Below are 17,897 nucleotides of genomic sequence, written 5' to 3'. Positions count from 1 at the left end.
CGCTCCGGTATCGACCTTAGCGCCACCCCTTCCCGAAAGTACTGCGTTTCCACTTGCTCCAGACCCTTAATAACGGAGCTGCTGTACAGCCCAAAGTTTGAAACAAATGGTTACAGAGAAACCATAGTTACGTGCACGCTGTTCTGTGCGCCATGAAGGATACACTTGTTTCTTTTGACACCAGCGCCTCACTGTTTCACACATCAGAGTGATCTTCACCGCATTATTGTATGTGGCAGGAAAACTGATCCCTTTATCATTTCCAATTATTTTGAATAATTTCATATTAGTACCATTTTACTATCTGCTGTTTAAATCATGAGGTAGGCAATGAGAAAACCAAAGGAAAACAAGTAAATCAGCTTTTAGAAGTCGAGAAAGTGGAAAAAGATTTATGGAAAGGCAGGAAAAATAGAAAGAGAAATGTAAGAAGGTAGTAATAAGTTCATATTTGAAATTTATACTTTATTACATAATCAGTAATAAAAAATTGTTAATGGGGTAAACTCTCCAGTTAAAGTCAGAGATTGAAATTTTGGATGAAAATTAACAAGTCTAGCCATATGCTTTTTATGCCAAACCTGGCAAATCATAAGGATACAGAAACGTTTGAAATAAAAGGATGGAAGAAAATTTGCCAGGTACACGCTAATCAAAATAAAGCAAGGTCAATTATATTAATATCAGACTAAAAATACTAAGACAAAAAGTATCAATTGGGGTTCAAAGGGTCATTCTATAATGATTTGATTCACCATGAACATGTAAAAATTCCAATCTTATATAATACATGATTAAATCCAATCTTATATAATTAAATCCAATCTTACATAATACATGATTAAAATGATGTAAAATGAAAATAAAGAAAAATATATTAGTAAAAGCAAAACAAAAGTAAAATAGAAAAAAACATTATCATTGTGAAAGATTACAATCACACTGCTCACCTTTCAGGACTCAGCTTTGGCATCACCGTCTGGGAAGCTCTCTCTGCTTCCTTTCCATCTGGATGACCAGCCTCTCTTCTGAATGAATTTGTGGACATAATTATATAGCAAGAATGTTTCTTTTATTTTAATCTTGAAATTAAGAAGTAAATGGAGGCATTGTCTGAAACCCTCACACCTGTTTTGTCACACCCATCTTCCTCAACTAGAAATGAAGGCAGGGACAATGTTGGTCTTGCTCACTACTGGTTGCGCAGTGCCCAGCTTACACATGACACACAAGAGTGTCCAGTAGCCACTGATGATCAGGTGCCTTGCCTGGTGTTGTTGCAAAGTGGCAAATTACTGCTATTTACCTGGCTGCATATTATTCCTTGAAGATAAGAGCAAATAAATGCTGTAATTTACACTAGAGTTGCATCTGACTAATCATCATGTAGAAAAGCAAAGTTCAAAAATGTTAAGATGTTGCTGTTAAGAAGCTATTGTCCTGGTTCGAGCCTAGCCTCTAAAGACAGTATCCCCTGCTAAATCTTTACAGTTTTTATCAAATCCAGTTTAGGGATTGGGGCAAGAGGTGAGAAATTCGAGCTGAACTAAGAAGCAGTCTGTGAGCTCTAAAGAAAGCATTACTACCTCTCTATGGCTGTGAATGTTTATAAGCACTACTTGTTTTGTCCCAGCTAAACTTTTAACTTCCCTTTGAGTTATTTTTCATCACTGTGGCTCATTCAAAGAATCTCGGACAGCATTTTGCTCTTCACCTCTGACTTCAGACCTACTTCTCCAATATCTCCTGTCTCTTTACTGCTGATTTCTTTCATCCCCAGTTCCAAAGCCCTAGTTCAGGTTTCCTGTATTTTACATTATAATGAACTCCCACCTCTGAGATGTGGCTGGCTAATCCACTTTGCCTCCAGGGTTGTCTTCCCAAAGGGCCACAGATGAAAAAATTATGTCACCATTCTCCTTGGGAATCTTCCCTGGATTCCCAGGGTATTCAGAATCAGTTCTCCACTCTATGGTGTGCCCATCAAAGTTCTCTATGACAGGGCCCCACTTTCCTGTGATAGACAAATCCTCTTCCCAGGCCCTCCAGGTGTCAAACACTCAGGACATCCTGGATAGTCACTCTCTTGTCAATCCAGCATGGGCTTCCACATTCCAGGCCTTTGCTCAGGCTTGTCCTTCTCTTTTGCTTAGTCCTGCTCACCCTTCAAGACTCAGCTTTGGCATCACCATCTGGGAAGTTCCCTCTACTTCCTTTCCAACCAAGTGACCTGCTTCTCTTCTGAATGCACTTGTGGAAATAGTTATAATAGTGAGCGGTGTTCCTCTTATTTTAACCTTGGAATTTTAAAGGATGGGGGAGAGTTGCCTGTACTTGTCTGTTTTGTATTTGTCTGCTTTTGCTTGTCAACTTTCTGCTTATCTTTCAAGGTTAAGCTCAGGTGCCTGCCCCACTGGGAAGCCTTCCCCAAACCCCTTGCTCCTCTTTTTCAGTTTTCTCACAACACCTCTGTCATTCTGCTTTGGGTCACTGTGTGGGTTGCAGGTTTCTCTCCTCTACTAGACAGTTAAGGCAATGCTGGAGTGTGAATGACTCCCAGCACAGTGTTCCTACAACAGTTGTTGGTGATTCATATATTGGATGTTATAAAAACCAAAGTTTTAAGGTTTATTTTAAGAAATAGTCTTCACAAAGTGAGAGCGTGGCATGGACATATATATACTACCAAACATAAAATAGATAGCTAGGGGGAAGCAGCCGCATAGCACAGGGAGATCAGCTCGGTGCTTTGTGACCACCTAAAGGGGTGGGATAGGGAGGGTGGGAGGGAGGGAGACGCAAGAGGGAAGAGATATGGGAACATATGTATATGTATAACTGATTCACTTTCTTATAAAGCAGAAACTAACACACCATTGTAAAGCAATTATACTCCAATAAAGATGTTTAAAAAAAGAGAAATGATAAAGGGAGTCCTGAAGGTTGAAATGAAAGGGCAATAGAGAGTAACCTGAAGCCATATGAAAAAATAAAGATCTCAGTAAAGGTAAATACAATGGCAATTATAAAAGGCAGAATTATTGTAACAACGGTGCATAACCACACTGTTTGTTTTCTACATGATTTAAGAGACTACTACATTAAAAAAAGCAACTATTAATCTAGAAGCTACTATTATTATAACTTTGGTTTGTAACTCCACATTTTGTTATCTACATAATTTGACAGGCTAATGCATTCTTTAAAAATTATTAGCTTAAGTTTTTGAACACACAATGTATAAAGAAGTAATTTTGTGAAATCAACAACTGAAAGGGGTGGGGATGGGGCTATTAAAGGAGAAATTTGTATATGTTACTGAAATTAAGCTGGTGTGAATTCAAATTAGAGTGTAATAACGTTAGGATGTTAAATGAAACCCCCATGGTAACCACAAAGAAAATTGCTATAAAATATACACCAAAGGAAATAAGAAAGGAATTGAGAAGCCTGCACACTGCAACAAAGGGTAGCCCCTGCTTGCCACAACTAGAGAAAGCCTGTGCACAGCAACAAAGACCCAACACAGCCCAAAAATAAATAAAATTAAGAAAAAGAAAAGCTTATGTGACACTGTGAAAGCAATGCTAAGGGACAATTTATAGCTATAAACACATTAAAAAACAAGAAAGATCTCAAGTCAACATCTAACTTTACAACTTAAGGAACCTGTAAAAGAGGAAAAAATTAAATCCAAAGCTGGCAGAAGGAAAGAAATAATAAAGATTAGAGATAAAATGAAATAGAGAATAGAAAAGTGATAGAAAAGCAACAAAACCCAAAGCTGATTCTTGAAAAGATCAACAAAATGGATAAACATTTAGCTAGATGGACTAAGAAAGAAACAGAGGATTCAAATTATTAAAATCAAAAATGAAAGTGAGTACATTATACTAATTCTACAGAAATAAAAAGAATTAAAAGAGAGTACTCTGAGCAATTGTATGCCAACAAATTGGATAACCTAAATGAAATGGACAAATCCCTAGAAAAACAAAGCCTACCAAGACTAAACCATGAAGAAATAGAAAATTTGAAGAGACCAATAATTAGTAAAAAGATTGAATCGGTAATCAAAAATCTCCCAAGAAAGGAAATCTCTGGGCCTAATAGCTTTCCCAATGAATTCTACCAAACATTTAAAGAAAAACTGACATCATTCCTCCTCAAGCTTTTCAATAAAAAATTGAAGAGTAGGGAATGTTCCCTAATTCATTCTATGAGGCCAGCCTTATGCTGATCCCAAAGCCAGCCAGACACTACAGGAAAAAAAAATCAATCACAGACCAAAATCCCTTATGAACATTGATGCAAAAATAGTCAACAATCCAAATTAACAGCATATTAGGATTATACAACATGATCAAGTGGGATTTATTTCTGGAATGCATGGTTGGCTCAACATGAAAACTGAACAATGTAATGCACCAACTTAACAAAATGAAAGGTCGAAAAGCCAAATGGTCATTTCAATTGATGGAGAAAAAGCATTTGACAAAATTTAACACTCTTTCATGATAAAAAAAAAATCAACAAACTAGGAATTGAAAGAAACTACCTCAACATAGTAAGATTGATGTATGAAAATCCCACAGAAAATACCATACTCAGTGGTAAAAGACTGAAAACTTCCTCTAAGATCAGACACAAGGCAAGGATGCCCACCTTTGCTACTTCTATTCAACATAATAGTGGAAGTCCTGACAAGAGCAATTAGGCAAGAAAAAGAAATAAAAGGCATATAAATTGGAAAAGAAGTAAAATGATCTCTGTTCACAGATAATATGCTCTTATATGTAGAAAACCCTACATTCCATAGAGACACCACAAAAAAAACCCTGTTAGAACTAATATACAAATTCAGCAAAGTAGCAAGACATATGGTCAGCACACAAAAATCAGTTGCATTTGTATGCACTAACAATGAACAATCCAAAAAGGAAATTTAAAAACCAATTGCATTTATAATATCAAAAGGAATAAAAATATTTAGGAATTAACTTAACCAAGGAAGTTAAAAGACTTGTACAATGAAAACTACAAAACATTTCTGAAAGAAAATAAAGACATAAATAAATGGAAAAATAACCCATGTTCATAGATTAGAAAACATAGTTAAGATGTCAATACTGATCTAGATTCAATGCAATCCTTATCAAAATCCCAATTTTTTTTCACACAAAAAAATCCTAAAATTCATATAGAATCTCAAGGGACCTTGAATAGCCAAAACAATCTTGAAAAAGAAGAACAAAACTGGACGACTCACATTTCCTGATTTCAGTCTTACTACAAAGGTACAGTAATCAAAACAATATGGTACTGGCATAAAGACAAACATATAAGCCAATGGAATAGAACAGAGAATCCAGAAATAAACCCTTGTATATATGATCAAATGATTTTTGAGAAGGCTATCAAGACCATTCAGTGGGGGAAAAACAGCCATTTCAACAAATGGTGCTGGGAAAACTGAATATCCACATGGGAAAGAATGAAGTTGGATCCTTACCTAACACCATATTAAAAAAATAACTCAAAATGGATCCATGACCTAAATGTAAGATCTAAAACTCTAAGAACATAGGGCAAACACTTCACAACATTAGATTCAGCAATGGTTTCTTGGGTATGACACCAAAAGCATAGGCAACAACGGCAACCAAAAAATTTGACAAATTGAACTTCATGAAAATTAAAAATTTTTGTGCATCAAAAGACACTATCAGGTCTTCCTTGGTGGTGCAGTGGTTAAGCATCCACCTGCCAATGCAGGGGACATGGGTTCAAGCCCTGGTCCAGGAAGATCCCACATGCCATGGAGCAACAAAGCCCGTGTGCCACAACTACTGAGCCTGCGCTCTAGAGCCTGCAATCCACAACTATGAGCCCACGTGCCACAATTACTGAAGCCCGCGCCTAGAGCCCAGGCTCCACAACAAGAGAAGCCACCACAATGAGAAGCCTGTGCACCGCAACAAAGAGTAGCCCCAGCTTGCCACAACTAGAGAAAGCCCACGCACAGCAACGAAGACCCAATGCAGCCAAAAATAAATTAATAATTTTTAAAAAGACACTATCAATAGAGTGAAAAAGGCAACACACAAAATGGGTGAAAATAATTGCAAATTCTATATTTGATAAGGGATTAATATCCAGAATATATAGAGAACTCCTAAAACTCAACAACAAAACAACCCAATTAAAAAGTGGGCATGGGACTTCCCTGGCAGTCCAGTGGTTAAGACTTTGTGCTTCCAATGCAGGGGTCACGGGTTCGATCCCTGGTCAGGGAACTAAGATCCCATAAGCTGCACAGTGCGGCCAAAAAACAAAAGTGGGCAGAGGACCTGAATAGACATTTTCCAAGGAAGACACACAGATGGACAACAGGCACATGAAAATACACTCAACATCACTAATTGTTAGAGAAATGCAAATCCAAACTACATGTAATACCGCTTCACACTCATTAGCAGAGCTACTATCAAAAAACAGAAAGTAACTAGTGTTGGCAAGGATGTGGAAAAATTGGAACCCTTGTGCACTGTTAGTGGGAATGTAAAATGTACAGCCACTATGGAAAAAAGTGTAACAGTTTCTCAAAAAATTAACAGTAGAACTACCATATGATCCAGCAATTCCACTTCTGGATATATATTCAAAAGAATTGAAAGCAGGGTCTTAAAGAGATATTTGTACTCCCATGTTTATAGCAGCTCTTAGAAAGAGCAATAACTCTGTTCTGCTCCTACCAGTACCGGGAATGTGGTCTTTTCAAGTCTGCCACTGAACTGGGGAGTTGGGGGTGGGAGTAGGGTAAGGTAAAATGCCACAGAACTTGCTGTTCGTACTGAGAGTCAGTATATGTTCTTGACTAAATGTTTCCCAGGTAACTGAAAAGCTTTGGTTAATTTCCAGAGTTGTGAAAAAGTTGATTTTGACAATATTTTGCCAGTTTTTTCATTGCTTTTATGGAAGGGTGAAATTCCAGGGGTCCTTACTCCTCCATCTTTGCTAATAGTGCTCCCTTTTATCCTTTTTTACATCTTTAGGACCTGCAGTGATTTCACCTCTGTCATTCTTAATCTTAGTGACTAGTGTCTTCTCTCTTTTTTTCCTGATCATTCTGGTTAGAGGTTTCACAATTTTATTGATCTTCTCAAAGAACTAGCTTCTGGTTTCATTGATTTCCTCTATAGATTTTCTGGTTTCTATTTCATTGATTTCTGCTCTGATCTTTATTATTTCCCTTCTTCTAATTACTTTAGATTTAATTTGCTCGTACGGCTTTTGTTTCTTAAGAAGGAAGCTGAGATTACTGCTTTAAGAGCATTCTTAATTTCTAATATAAATGTTTAGTGCTCTAAATGTACCTCTAAATATTTCTTTAGCTGAATCCCCCAATTTTTATATGCTGTGCTTTCATTTTCATTTAGGTCAAAATATCTTATAATTTCAAGTTTTATTTCTTCTTTAACCTACAGATTATTTAGAAGTATGTAATTTAGTTTCAAAACATTTGGGGATTTTCCAGGGATCTTTCTGGTTTTGATGTCTAATTTAATTCAGTTCTGGTCCCAGGCCATACTTTGTATGATATGAATACTTTTAAATGTATTTGATTGGTTTCATGACCCTGAATATGGTCTATCTTGGTAAATGGGTTACATGTGCTCTTGTAAAGGAAGTGTAGTCTGCTGATATGCTCTATAAATGTCAATGAGGGCAAGTTGGTTGATAGTGTTATCCAAGTCTTCTATATCCTTACTTCTTCTCTTCTGTTTACTTATTCTAGTGATTATTGAGAGAAGGGTGTTGAAATATTGGACTGTAATTGTGGATTGATTTATTTCTCCTTCCAGTTCTATCAGGTTTTTCTTGACATTTTTTGAAGCTCTGTTATTAGGTCCCTAAACATTCAGGATTGTTATGTCCTTTTGATGAATTAACCCCTTTATTATTACAGAATAAACCTGTCGAGAGAAAACTGTGACTCTAAGAGTACTTAAAGATTTTACTCAACGGATGTGCATCAGTTAGAAACTTAAGAACAATAAACTTCCCAAGCTGAGGCAGGATTAATTTATATAGGGAAAGAAGGGCATATGACTGTGGTCTGTCCCAGGCTGCAATTTTTCTTATCTGTAACTGCTGAAAATTTGTGGTTGGAACTGTTGAGAGACTGTTCCAGTTTTCCGTGCCTTCTTCTCAGGATCATAGGTGCAATCTCATGCCTGCAGCTTTCAGAACAGTTTTTTTAAAAACTGTTTCTGTAATTCTTAAAGTTTTTCAAAGTTCAGGAGAACAGGAGATTGAAAAAAGGGGGAGGGAAGAGAGAAGGGGAGATCAAGATGGCAGAGGAAGTTAAGCAAAATGAGAAGGCAGAGGAATTTTTTCAGATGAAAGAACAAGAGAAAACCCCTGAAAAAACAACTAATGAAACAGAAATTATTTATTATTATTAAAGAGTTCAAAGCATTAGCAATAAAATGCTAACTGAATTAAGGAAACAAATATATGAACACAGTGAGAATTTTAACAAGGAACAAGAAAATATTAAAAAGAAACAGGTAGAACTGAAGAATAAAATAACTAAAATGACAAATACACTAGGAGGAATTAACAGCGGACTAGGTGATACAGAAGAACACATAACTGATGTGGAAGATAGAAAAATGGAAATCACCCAATTAGAACAGCAGAGAGAAAGAGAAATGAAAAAGAAAACGAAAGCAACATACGAGATGTATGGGGTAATATAAAACATGCCAACATCCGCATTATAGGGCTTCCAGAAGGAGAAAAGAGAGGAAAGGGAATTGAAATGTATTTGAAGAAATTATGGTTGAAAACTTCTGAAACCTAAAGAAAGAAACAGATATCCAGGTACAGGAAGCACAGAGGGTCCCAAACAAGATGAACCCATACAGACTCAAACCAAGATATATCATAATTAAAATGGAAAAGTTAAAGATAAAGAGAGGACTCTAAAGGCGGCAAAGAAAAATGGAGTCAGTTACAAGGGAACCCCCATAAGGCTCTCAGCTGATTTCTCTTCAGAAACTTTGCAGGCCAGAGGGAGTGGCATGATATATTCAAAGTCCTGAAAGGGATAAACCTGCAACTTAGGATACCCTACCCAGCAAGATTACCATTTAGAATAGAAAGAAAGATAAAGAATTTCTCAGACAAGCAAAAGCTAAAGGAATTCAGCAATATTAACCTCCCTAAAAGAATTATTGAAGAGTTTTCTCTAAAAAGAAAAGAAGCAAGAATCTATTGGAAAGGAAAAATCACAATAGGAAAGGCAAATATATAAAAGGATTGATGATCACTTAAATAAGCCAGTACATAGATTAAAAAACAATCCAAAAATATTTGTAAAAGCAATTGTAACTACAATTAACAGCAAAAGGATAAGCATGAACATGTAAAATAGAACATCAAAATCACAAATTGTGGGGGAGGGAAGTAAAAAATGTACATCTTTTAGAATGTGTGTGAACTTACATGATTATCAGTTTATAGCAAGTAGATACAATTATGGGTTAACATATATGAATCCCACGGTAACCACAAATCAAAAATCAACAATAGATACACAAAAAAACAAAAAGAAAGGAACTCAGGCATACTACAAAAGAAAATCATCAAACCACAAAAAGAAAAAGAAATGAACAAAGAACTACAAAAAAATGAGAAAACAAGGAATTAAATGGTAATAAATACATACCTATCAATAATTACTTTAAATCTCAATGGACTAAATACTCCAAACAAAACAGGGTGGCTGACTGGATAAAAAAACAAGACCCTTCAATATGCTGCCTACAAGAGACTTCAGGGTGAGAGAACACACACAGAATGAAAGTGAGGGGATGGAAAAAGTTATTTTGTGCAAATGGAAATGACAAGAAAGCAGGGCTAGCAATACTCGTATCAAAATACACTTTAAAACAAAGGCTATAATGAAAGACAAAGAAGGGCATTATATAATGACAAAGGGATCAATAGAAGAAGAGGATACTACACTCGTTAACATATATGTGCCCAATACAGGAGCACCTAAATATGTAAAGCAAATACTGACAGACATAAAGGAAGAAATTGACAATAGTACAATAAGAGTAGGAGACTTTAACGCCCCACTGACATCAACGGGCAGATCACTGAGACAGAAAATCAATAAAGCAATAGAGGTCCTAAATGACACAATAGACCAGTTGGGCTTAATTGATATCTACAGGGCACTACGTTCAAAGAAAGCAGAATACACATTCTTTTCAGGTGCAAATGGAACGCTCTCCAGGATAGATCACATACTAAGTCACAAAACAAGCCTCAACAAATTTACGAGGATAGAAATTACTTCAAGTATCTTTTCTGACCACAAAGGCACAAAGCTAGAAAATAACTACGGAAAGAACAAACACGTGGAGACTAAACAACATGCTATTAAAAAAAAAGTCAACAATGAAATCAAAGAGGAAATCAGAAAATACCTCAAGACAAATGAAAATGAAAACACAATTTTCCAAAATCTGTGGGATGCAGCAAAATCAGTTCATAGCAGTACAGACCATTCACAAGAAATAAGAAAAATCTCAACTAAACAACCTAGCCTACCACATAAAAGAATTAGAAAAAGAAGAACAAACAAAGCCCAAAGTCAGAAGTAGGAAGGAAATAATAAAGATCAGAGAGGAAGTAAATAAAATAGAGATAAAAAAACCAAAAAGGTAAATGAAACCAAGAGCTGGGTGTTAAAAAGGATAATGAAACTGATAAACTTTTAGCCAGGCTCACAAAGAAGAAAAGAGAGAGGACCCAAATAAACAAAATAAGAAATGAAAGAAGAGAGATAATAATGATATCACAGAGATTTAAAAAATCATAAGAGAGGGCTTCCCTGGTGGCACAGGGGTTGAGAGTCCGCCTGCCGATGCAGGGGACACAGGTTCGTGCCCCGGTCCGGGAAGATCCCACATGCCACGGAACGGCTGGGCCCGTGAGCCATGGCCGCTGAGCCTGCCCGTCCGGAGCGTGTGCTCCACAACGGGAGAGGCCACAACAGTGAGAGACCCGCGTACCGCAAAAAAAAAAAAAAAAAAAAAAAAAACATCATAAGAGAATACTGTGAACAGTTATATGCCAACAAATTGGACAACCTAGAAGAAATGGACAAATTTCTAGAAACATACAGCCTGCCAAGACAGAGTCAAGCAGAAACACAGTTTGAACAGACTGATCACTAGAAGTGAAATTGAATCTGTAATTAAAAAATATAAAACTTCCAGGAGGACCTTCAAGATGGCAGGGGAGTAAGACATGGAGATCACCTTCCTCCCCACAAATATATCTAAAATACATCTACACATGGAACAACTCCTACAGAACACCTACTGAAAGCTGGCATAAGACCTCAGACTTACAAAAAGGCAAGAAAATCTCCACGTAGCTGGGTAGGGCAAAAGAAAAAAGAAAAAAACAGAGACAAAAGAATAGGGACAGGACTTGCCCCTCTGGGAGGGAGCCGTGAAGGAGGAAAAGTTTCCACACACTAGGAAGCCCATTCACTGGCGGAGATGGGGGGTGGCCGGGCGGAAGCTTCGGAGCCATGCAAGAGAGCACAGCAACGGGGTGCGGAGGGCAAAGCAGAGAGAACCCCGCACAGAGGATTGGTACCAACCAGCACTCCCCAGCCTGAGATGCTTTGTCTGTTCAGGGCAGGTGGCGGCTGGGCACTGAGGCTCAGGCTTCGGAGGTCAGACCCCAGGGAGAGGACTGGGGTTGGCTGCGTGAACACAGCCTGAAGGGGGCTAGTGCACCACAACTGAGGGAGTCTGGGAAAAAGCCTAGGCCTTCCTGAGAGGCAAGAGACCATTGTTGCAGGGTGCTCAAGGAGAGGGGCAATCCCACCATAGGAGCTTCTACCTACATGCACTCACAGACAGCAGGGCATCACCCATGCGAGCCGCAGCTGCTACCTAGGATCCCAGAGGCGGGTGCGACGGCTGCCGCTGCTGCCGCTGAGGGTCCTGAGAGCAAGTGCAGGTCACTGCCCACACCCTCCTGGGAGCCTGTGCTGCCCACCACTGCCAAGGGTCCCACTATCTGGGGCCAACTTCCCTGGGAGAATGCATGGCATGCCTCAGGCTGTAGCAACTTCCTGCTGGCCTCTGCCACTGCAGGCACTCCCCCCACACCCCAACTGTGACGGCTGTATCCGTCCCTCTCCCCGGCCTGAGTGAGCAAGTGAGCCCTAATCAGCCTCTGCTTTCACTCCTCTTGGCTGGGCAGGAACAGATGCCTGAGGGTGGCTGACAGGCAGAGGAAGGGCCAAAACCAAAGGTGAACTCCAGGGGCTGTGCGACCAAAGAAGAGAAAGGGAAATCTCTCCGTGCAGCCACAGGAGCAGCGGATTAAACCCCTGCAATTGGCTTGGTAAAACCTGAATCTGTGAAATATCCGAAGAGAAAACGAGTGTTCCCACAATCGAGACTGTGGACTTTGGAGACAAGTACATGCAGGAGTAAGGCCAGATCAGAGTCTGAGATGGCCCCACAGTGCCACAGCAGGTCCAGAGACCTACCTAGAAGTATTGGAGGACCATTGTTTGGGGGTGCGCAAGGAGAGGGGATTCAGAACACCGCCTAAACGAGCTCCAGAGACGAGCGTGAGCCGCAGCTATCAGTGTGGACGTGAGAGACGGGCATGAGACGCTAAGGCTGCTGCTGCAGCCACCAAGAAGCCTGTGTGCAAGCACAGGTCACTATCCACACCTCCTCTCCCGGGAGCCCGTGCAGCCCGCCACTGCCAGGGTCCCGGGATCCAGGGACAACTTTCCCAGGAGAACACACAGCGCGCCTCAGGCTGTTGCAATGTCACGCCGGCCTCTGCCACCACAGGTTTGCCCCGCATTCTGTACCCCTCCCTCCCCCTGGCTCGAGTGAGCCAGAGCCCCCGAATCAGCTGCTACTTTAACCCTAAACTGTCTGAGCGAAGAACAGACACCCTCAGGCGACCTACACGCAGACGTGGGGCCAAATCCAAAGCCGAACCCCAGGAGCCATGTAAAAAATAAGAGAAAGGGAAATTTCTCCCAGCAGCCTCAGGAGCAGTGGATTAAATCTTCACAACCAACTTGCATCTCTGGAATACCTGAATAGACAACGAATCATGCCAAAATTGAGGTAGTGGACCTTGGGAACAACTGTAGACTTGGAGTTTGCTTTCTGCATCTAATTTGTTTCTGGTTTTATGTTTATCTTAGTTTAGTATTTAGAGTTTATTATCATTGGTAGATATCTTTATTGATTTCGTTACTCTCTTCCTTTTTATATATATATATATTTTTTTCCTTTTTCTCCTTTTGTGAGTGTGTATGTGTATCCTTTGTGTGATTTTGTTTGTATAGCTTTGCTTTTACCATTTGTCCTAGGGTTCTGTCTGTCCGTTATGTTTTGCTTTTGGTTTTTTTTTAGTATAGCTTTTAGGGCTTGATATCATTGGTGGATTTGTTTTCTTGGTTTGGCTGCTCTCTTCTTTCTTTCTTTCTTTTTTTAAAAATTTTTAATATTTCTTTATTTTAATAACTTTATTTTATTTTTTTCTTTCTTTTCTCCTTCCTTCTTTTCTCTCTTTCTTTCTTTCTTTCCTTCTTTCTCTCTCTCTCTCTCTCTTTCTTCCTCCCTCCCCCCCTCCTTCCCTGCCTCCCTCCCTCTCTCCCTCTCTCTCTCTCTCTCTCTTTCTTTCTTTCTTTCTTTCTTTCTCCCTTTAATTCTGAGCCGTGTGGCTGACAGGATCTTGGTGCTCCAGCCAAGTGTCAGGCCTGTGCCTCTGAGGTGGGAAAGCCAAGATCAGGACATTGGACCACCAGAGACCTCCCAGCTCCACGTAATATCAAACGGTGAAAGCTCTCCTGGAGATCTCCATCTCAAAGCTAAGAGCCAGCTCCATTCAACAACCAGCAAGCTACAGTGCTGGACACCCTACAACTAGCAAGGCAGGAACACAACCCCACCCATTAGCAGAGAGGCTGCCTAAAATCATAATAAGGTCACAGACACCCCAAAACACCACCGGACACGGTCCTGCCCACCAGAAAGACAAGATCCAGCCTCGTCCACAAGAACACAGGCACCAGTCCCCCCCACCAGGAAGCCCGCACAACCCACTGAACCAACCTTAGCCACTGGGGGCGGACACCAAAAACAACGGGAACTACGAACCTGCAGCCTGCAAACACAGTAAGTTAAGCAAAATGAGAAGACAGAGATATACACAGCAGATGAAGGAGCAAGGTAAAAACCCACCAGACCTAACAAATGAAGAGGAAATAGGCAGTCTACCTGAAAAAGAATTCAGAGTAATGATAGTAAAGATGATCCAAAATCTTGGAAATAGAATGGAGAAAATACAAGAAACGTTTAACAAGGACCTAGAAGAATTAAAGCGCAAAGAAACAATGATGAACAACACAATAAATGAAATACAAAATTCTCTAGAAGGAATCAATAGCAGAATAACTGAGGCAGAAGAACAGATAAGTGACCTGGAAGATAAAATAGTGGAAATAACTACCACAGAGCAGAATAAAGAAACAAGAATGAAAAGAATTGAGCTCCCAGCCCCGCCCACCCCGGCGGGTGAGCAGACAAGCCTCACGGGCTGATGTTGAACTATCCTTGCGTCTCTGGAATAAACCCCACTTGATCACGACTTCTTTAGAACTACAAGCTCCTGAACTGCTTTCGTCCACTGATCTTCTTTCTAAGTTACAAGAGAAGACAGCTTTACCAAATCTTTTATTTCAAAACATTGAACTTCTGTTTTCCACCTTCCAAGGGTTTCCAGAAAGGAAGCAAAACCACAGACTTGTCAACTGTCAGAGAGTTTAGATACTTCAAGTTCTGAAAGTGAAGCAGAGAGTGAACCAGAACAAGTTTCTGGTTACAACAGACTACTTGCCACATTAAAGGATGTTTCCGAGGAAGATGAGGAGGAGGAAGAGGAAGAAGACCGTGTTATAGATGAGACAGAAATGAATCTTGAAGATGGCGATAGTGACATCAGTGTGGAGGAAGAGACGGCAGCAGCGTCTACTGACATGCAGAAGAATGCGGCCTTACCTGCTGACCCTAAGGGAAAAGATGGGCACGGGCCACCTGGCACATCAGAGGAATCCCCAGAGGAGTTTACAGATGCAAAACATGAGTCACTCTTCAGCCTAGAAACCAACTTTCTCGAAGAGGAAAGAGAAGGCAACTGTTCTCTGAAAGCATTACAAGATCCATTTGCACAACATGTAAACAAAGAACTGAAAGAAAAAGAAATCCAGGCTGTTGCCACAAATCCCAAAACTACCCACCAGCTAAAATGGCCCATCCTGGGCCAGCTTGTCTTTTCATCCAGGTTTCGACAGTTGGAAACCGGAAACCTTTAAACCCCCAAAGGACATCGACTTAAAGTCACTTCATCTCCAGAAGCCTCTGGAATCCACCTGGATCAAGACCAACAGCCAGTTCCTCTCTGGTCCCCCAAATTCAAGTAGCCCCTTCACACCCCTCCAGAAAGAGCTCTTCTTAATTATGAATTCTTACCGGGACCTGTTCTACCCAGAAAGGACTGCCCTGAAGAATGGGGAAGAGATCCGCCACGTGTACTGCCTGCATGTGATAAATCACGTCCTCAAAGCCAATGCCCAGGTGCTTACCAACAACAGCAGATGCCGAAGCCAGAGACCTGGGGTGGGTGATGATGGTGACTTCAGGGACCAAGGGCTAACGAGGCCCAAGGTGCTGATAGTGGTGCCATTCTGGGAAGCTGCTTTGTGGGTGGTACAGCTCTTCATCAGTCTTCTTGAGGGCGACAGCAAGAAGAAAATAATTGTAAGCAACAAAAAGAGGTTTAATGGAGAGTATGGCTCAGATCCCGAGGAGAGACCACCCAACCTGAAGAGGCCTGAGGATTATGAAGCTGTATTTGTCGGCAACATCGATGACCACTTCACGACTGGAGTGGCAATACTGCAGAGAAGCATCCGACTTTATGCCCCCTTCTATTCGTCAGACATCCTCATTGCCTCCCCTCTGGGCTTGAGGACCATCATTGGTGGTGGAGGAGAGAAGAAGAGAGATTTTGACTTTCTGTCTTCTATTGAGCTTCTCATCATTGATCAAGCTGACATTTACCTGATGCAGAACTGGGAGCATGTCTTGCATTCGATGAACCACATGGACCTACTGCCCTTGGACTCACATGGGGTGGACTTTTCTCGAGTGCGCATGTGGAGCCTCAATAATTGGTCCAAGTACTATCGTCAGACGCTGCTGTCTGGGGCCCTGCAGGATGCCCAGATCAACTCTGTGTTCATCAAATACTGCGTCAATGTGCAAGGCCAGGTGGCTGTGAGGAACGTCCCGATGACAGGCTGCATCAGTCATGTCCTGGTGCAGCTCCCACATGTCTTCCAGAGGATGGAAGCTGAAAACCTAGCTTCAGTGATTGATGCCAGGTTTAACTTTTTCGTCAACAAGATTTTGCCGCAGTATCGTGATGCAGTCATGTCTCACACGCTTATCTATGTCCCCTCCTACTTTGACTTTGTGCATCTCCGAAATTACTTCAAGAAGGAGGAACTGAACTTCACTCATATCTGCGAGTACGCCCAGAAGTCTGGTGTCTCCAGGGCCAGAGACTTCTTCCTTCAAGGAGAGAAGCAGTTCCTGCTCCTCACAGAGCGCTTCCATTTCTACAAAAGATACACAATAAAAGGCATCAGGAACCTGATTTTCTATGAACTGCCAACATATCCCCACTTCTACAGTGAAGTCTGTAACATGCTGCAAGCCACCACCAGAGGAGAGGAAGCTGCCTGGACCTGCACTGTCCTCTACTCCAAGTACGATGCCCAGAGGTTGGCTGCTGTGGTCGGGGTGGAGCGGGCTGCACAGATGCTGCAGTCCAAGAAGAACGTCCACCTCTTCATTACTGGAGAGAGATGAGAATTGGTTGGACAGGAATGGACAAATGGTGTTTGGTGTGATATGTCATGCTTGGTTCTGTGTCACTTGGACCTGATTCTGATCACTTACACAAAGAAGGGCTGCAACAAGGAAGGAGCACCAGGCAGGTTCTTATCAGATACTTCTTTCTTTTCAGATCATATATACCTGAAAAGTTCAGTGTAAACCAGATTTTGGTAAAACCCATCTTTCAGAGGCCAGGGGAGAGCTCATGGGACTCTGAGAAGTTGATAGAAGGAATCTTCTACTTGTGAATTTTTTTGGACGCCATAAATTCTTTTGTTGTGACTTCACCTCTAATTTATTACGCTTGGTAAATTCTTTAAAAAAAAAGAATGAAAAGAATTGACTCAATCTACACTACCAACTCTGTAGGGGTAGTGTGAAAGCAGCATAGACAATATGTAAACAAATGAGTGTGGCTGTGTTTCAATAAAACTTTATTTATAAAAACTGGTGGTGGGCCAGATTTGGCCTATGGGTTCTAGTTTGCTGATCCCTGATATAAAGAGCTCTTAAAAATTGAGAAACATGGGCCTAAAAACCTCATTTTAAAAATGTGGGAGCAACCTAAATGTCCATTGACAGATGAATGGATAAAGAAGATGTGGTACATATATACAATAGAATACTACTCAGCCATCAAAAAGAATGAGATAATGCCATTTTCAGCAACAGGGATGCAACTAGAGATTATCATACTGAGTGCAGTAAGTCAGAAAGAGAAAGACAAACACCACATGATATCACTTATATATGAAATCTAAAACATGACACGAATGCATCTACGAAACAGAAACAGACTCACAGACGTAGAAAACAGACTTGTGGTTTCCAAGGGGGATGGAGGGTGGGGGAGGGATGGAG

At 40.6% G+C, this 17,897-nt stretch overlaps 1 protein-coding gene across 1 annotated transcript; it reads left to right on the top strand.

Moving 5' to 3' along the window:
* Positions 1 to 13,182: 13,182 nt before the first annotated feature.
* LOC114905785 (digestive organ expansion factor homolog) lies at positions 13,183 to 17,016 on the top strand. Its single transcript, XM_029240171.1, is given in 3 exon segments — positions 13,183 to 13,196; positions 14,851 to 15,436; positions 15,438 to 17,016. Coding segments are annotated over 3 exon segments (2,172 nt in total). The 3' UTR covers positions 17,010 to 17,016.
* Positions 17,017 to 17,897: the final 881 nt, after the last annotated feature.

This window comes from Monodon monoceros, unplaced genomic scaffold (genome assembly GCF_005190385.1).
Source record: "Monodon monoceros isolate NGI ecotype Baffin Bay Population unplaced genomic scaffold, NGI_Narwhal_1 Super_Scaffold_22, whole genome shotgun sequence".
Lineage (NCBI taxonomy): Eukaryota > Metazoa > Chordata > Mammalia > Artiodactyla > Monodontidae > Monodon > Monodon monoceros.
The sequence above is the reverse complement of the archived record's forward strand: the minus strand, read 5'-3'. Positions and strand labels throughout refer to the sequence as shown.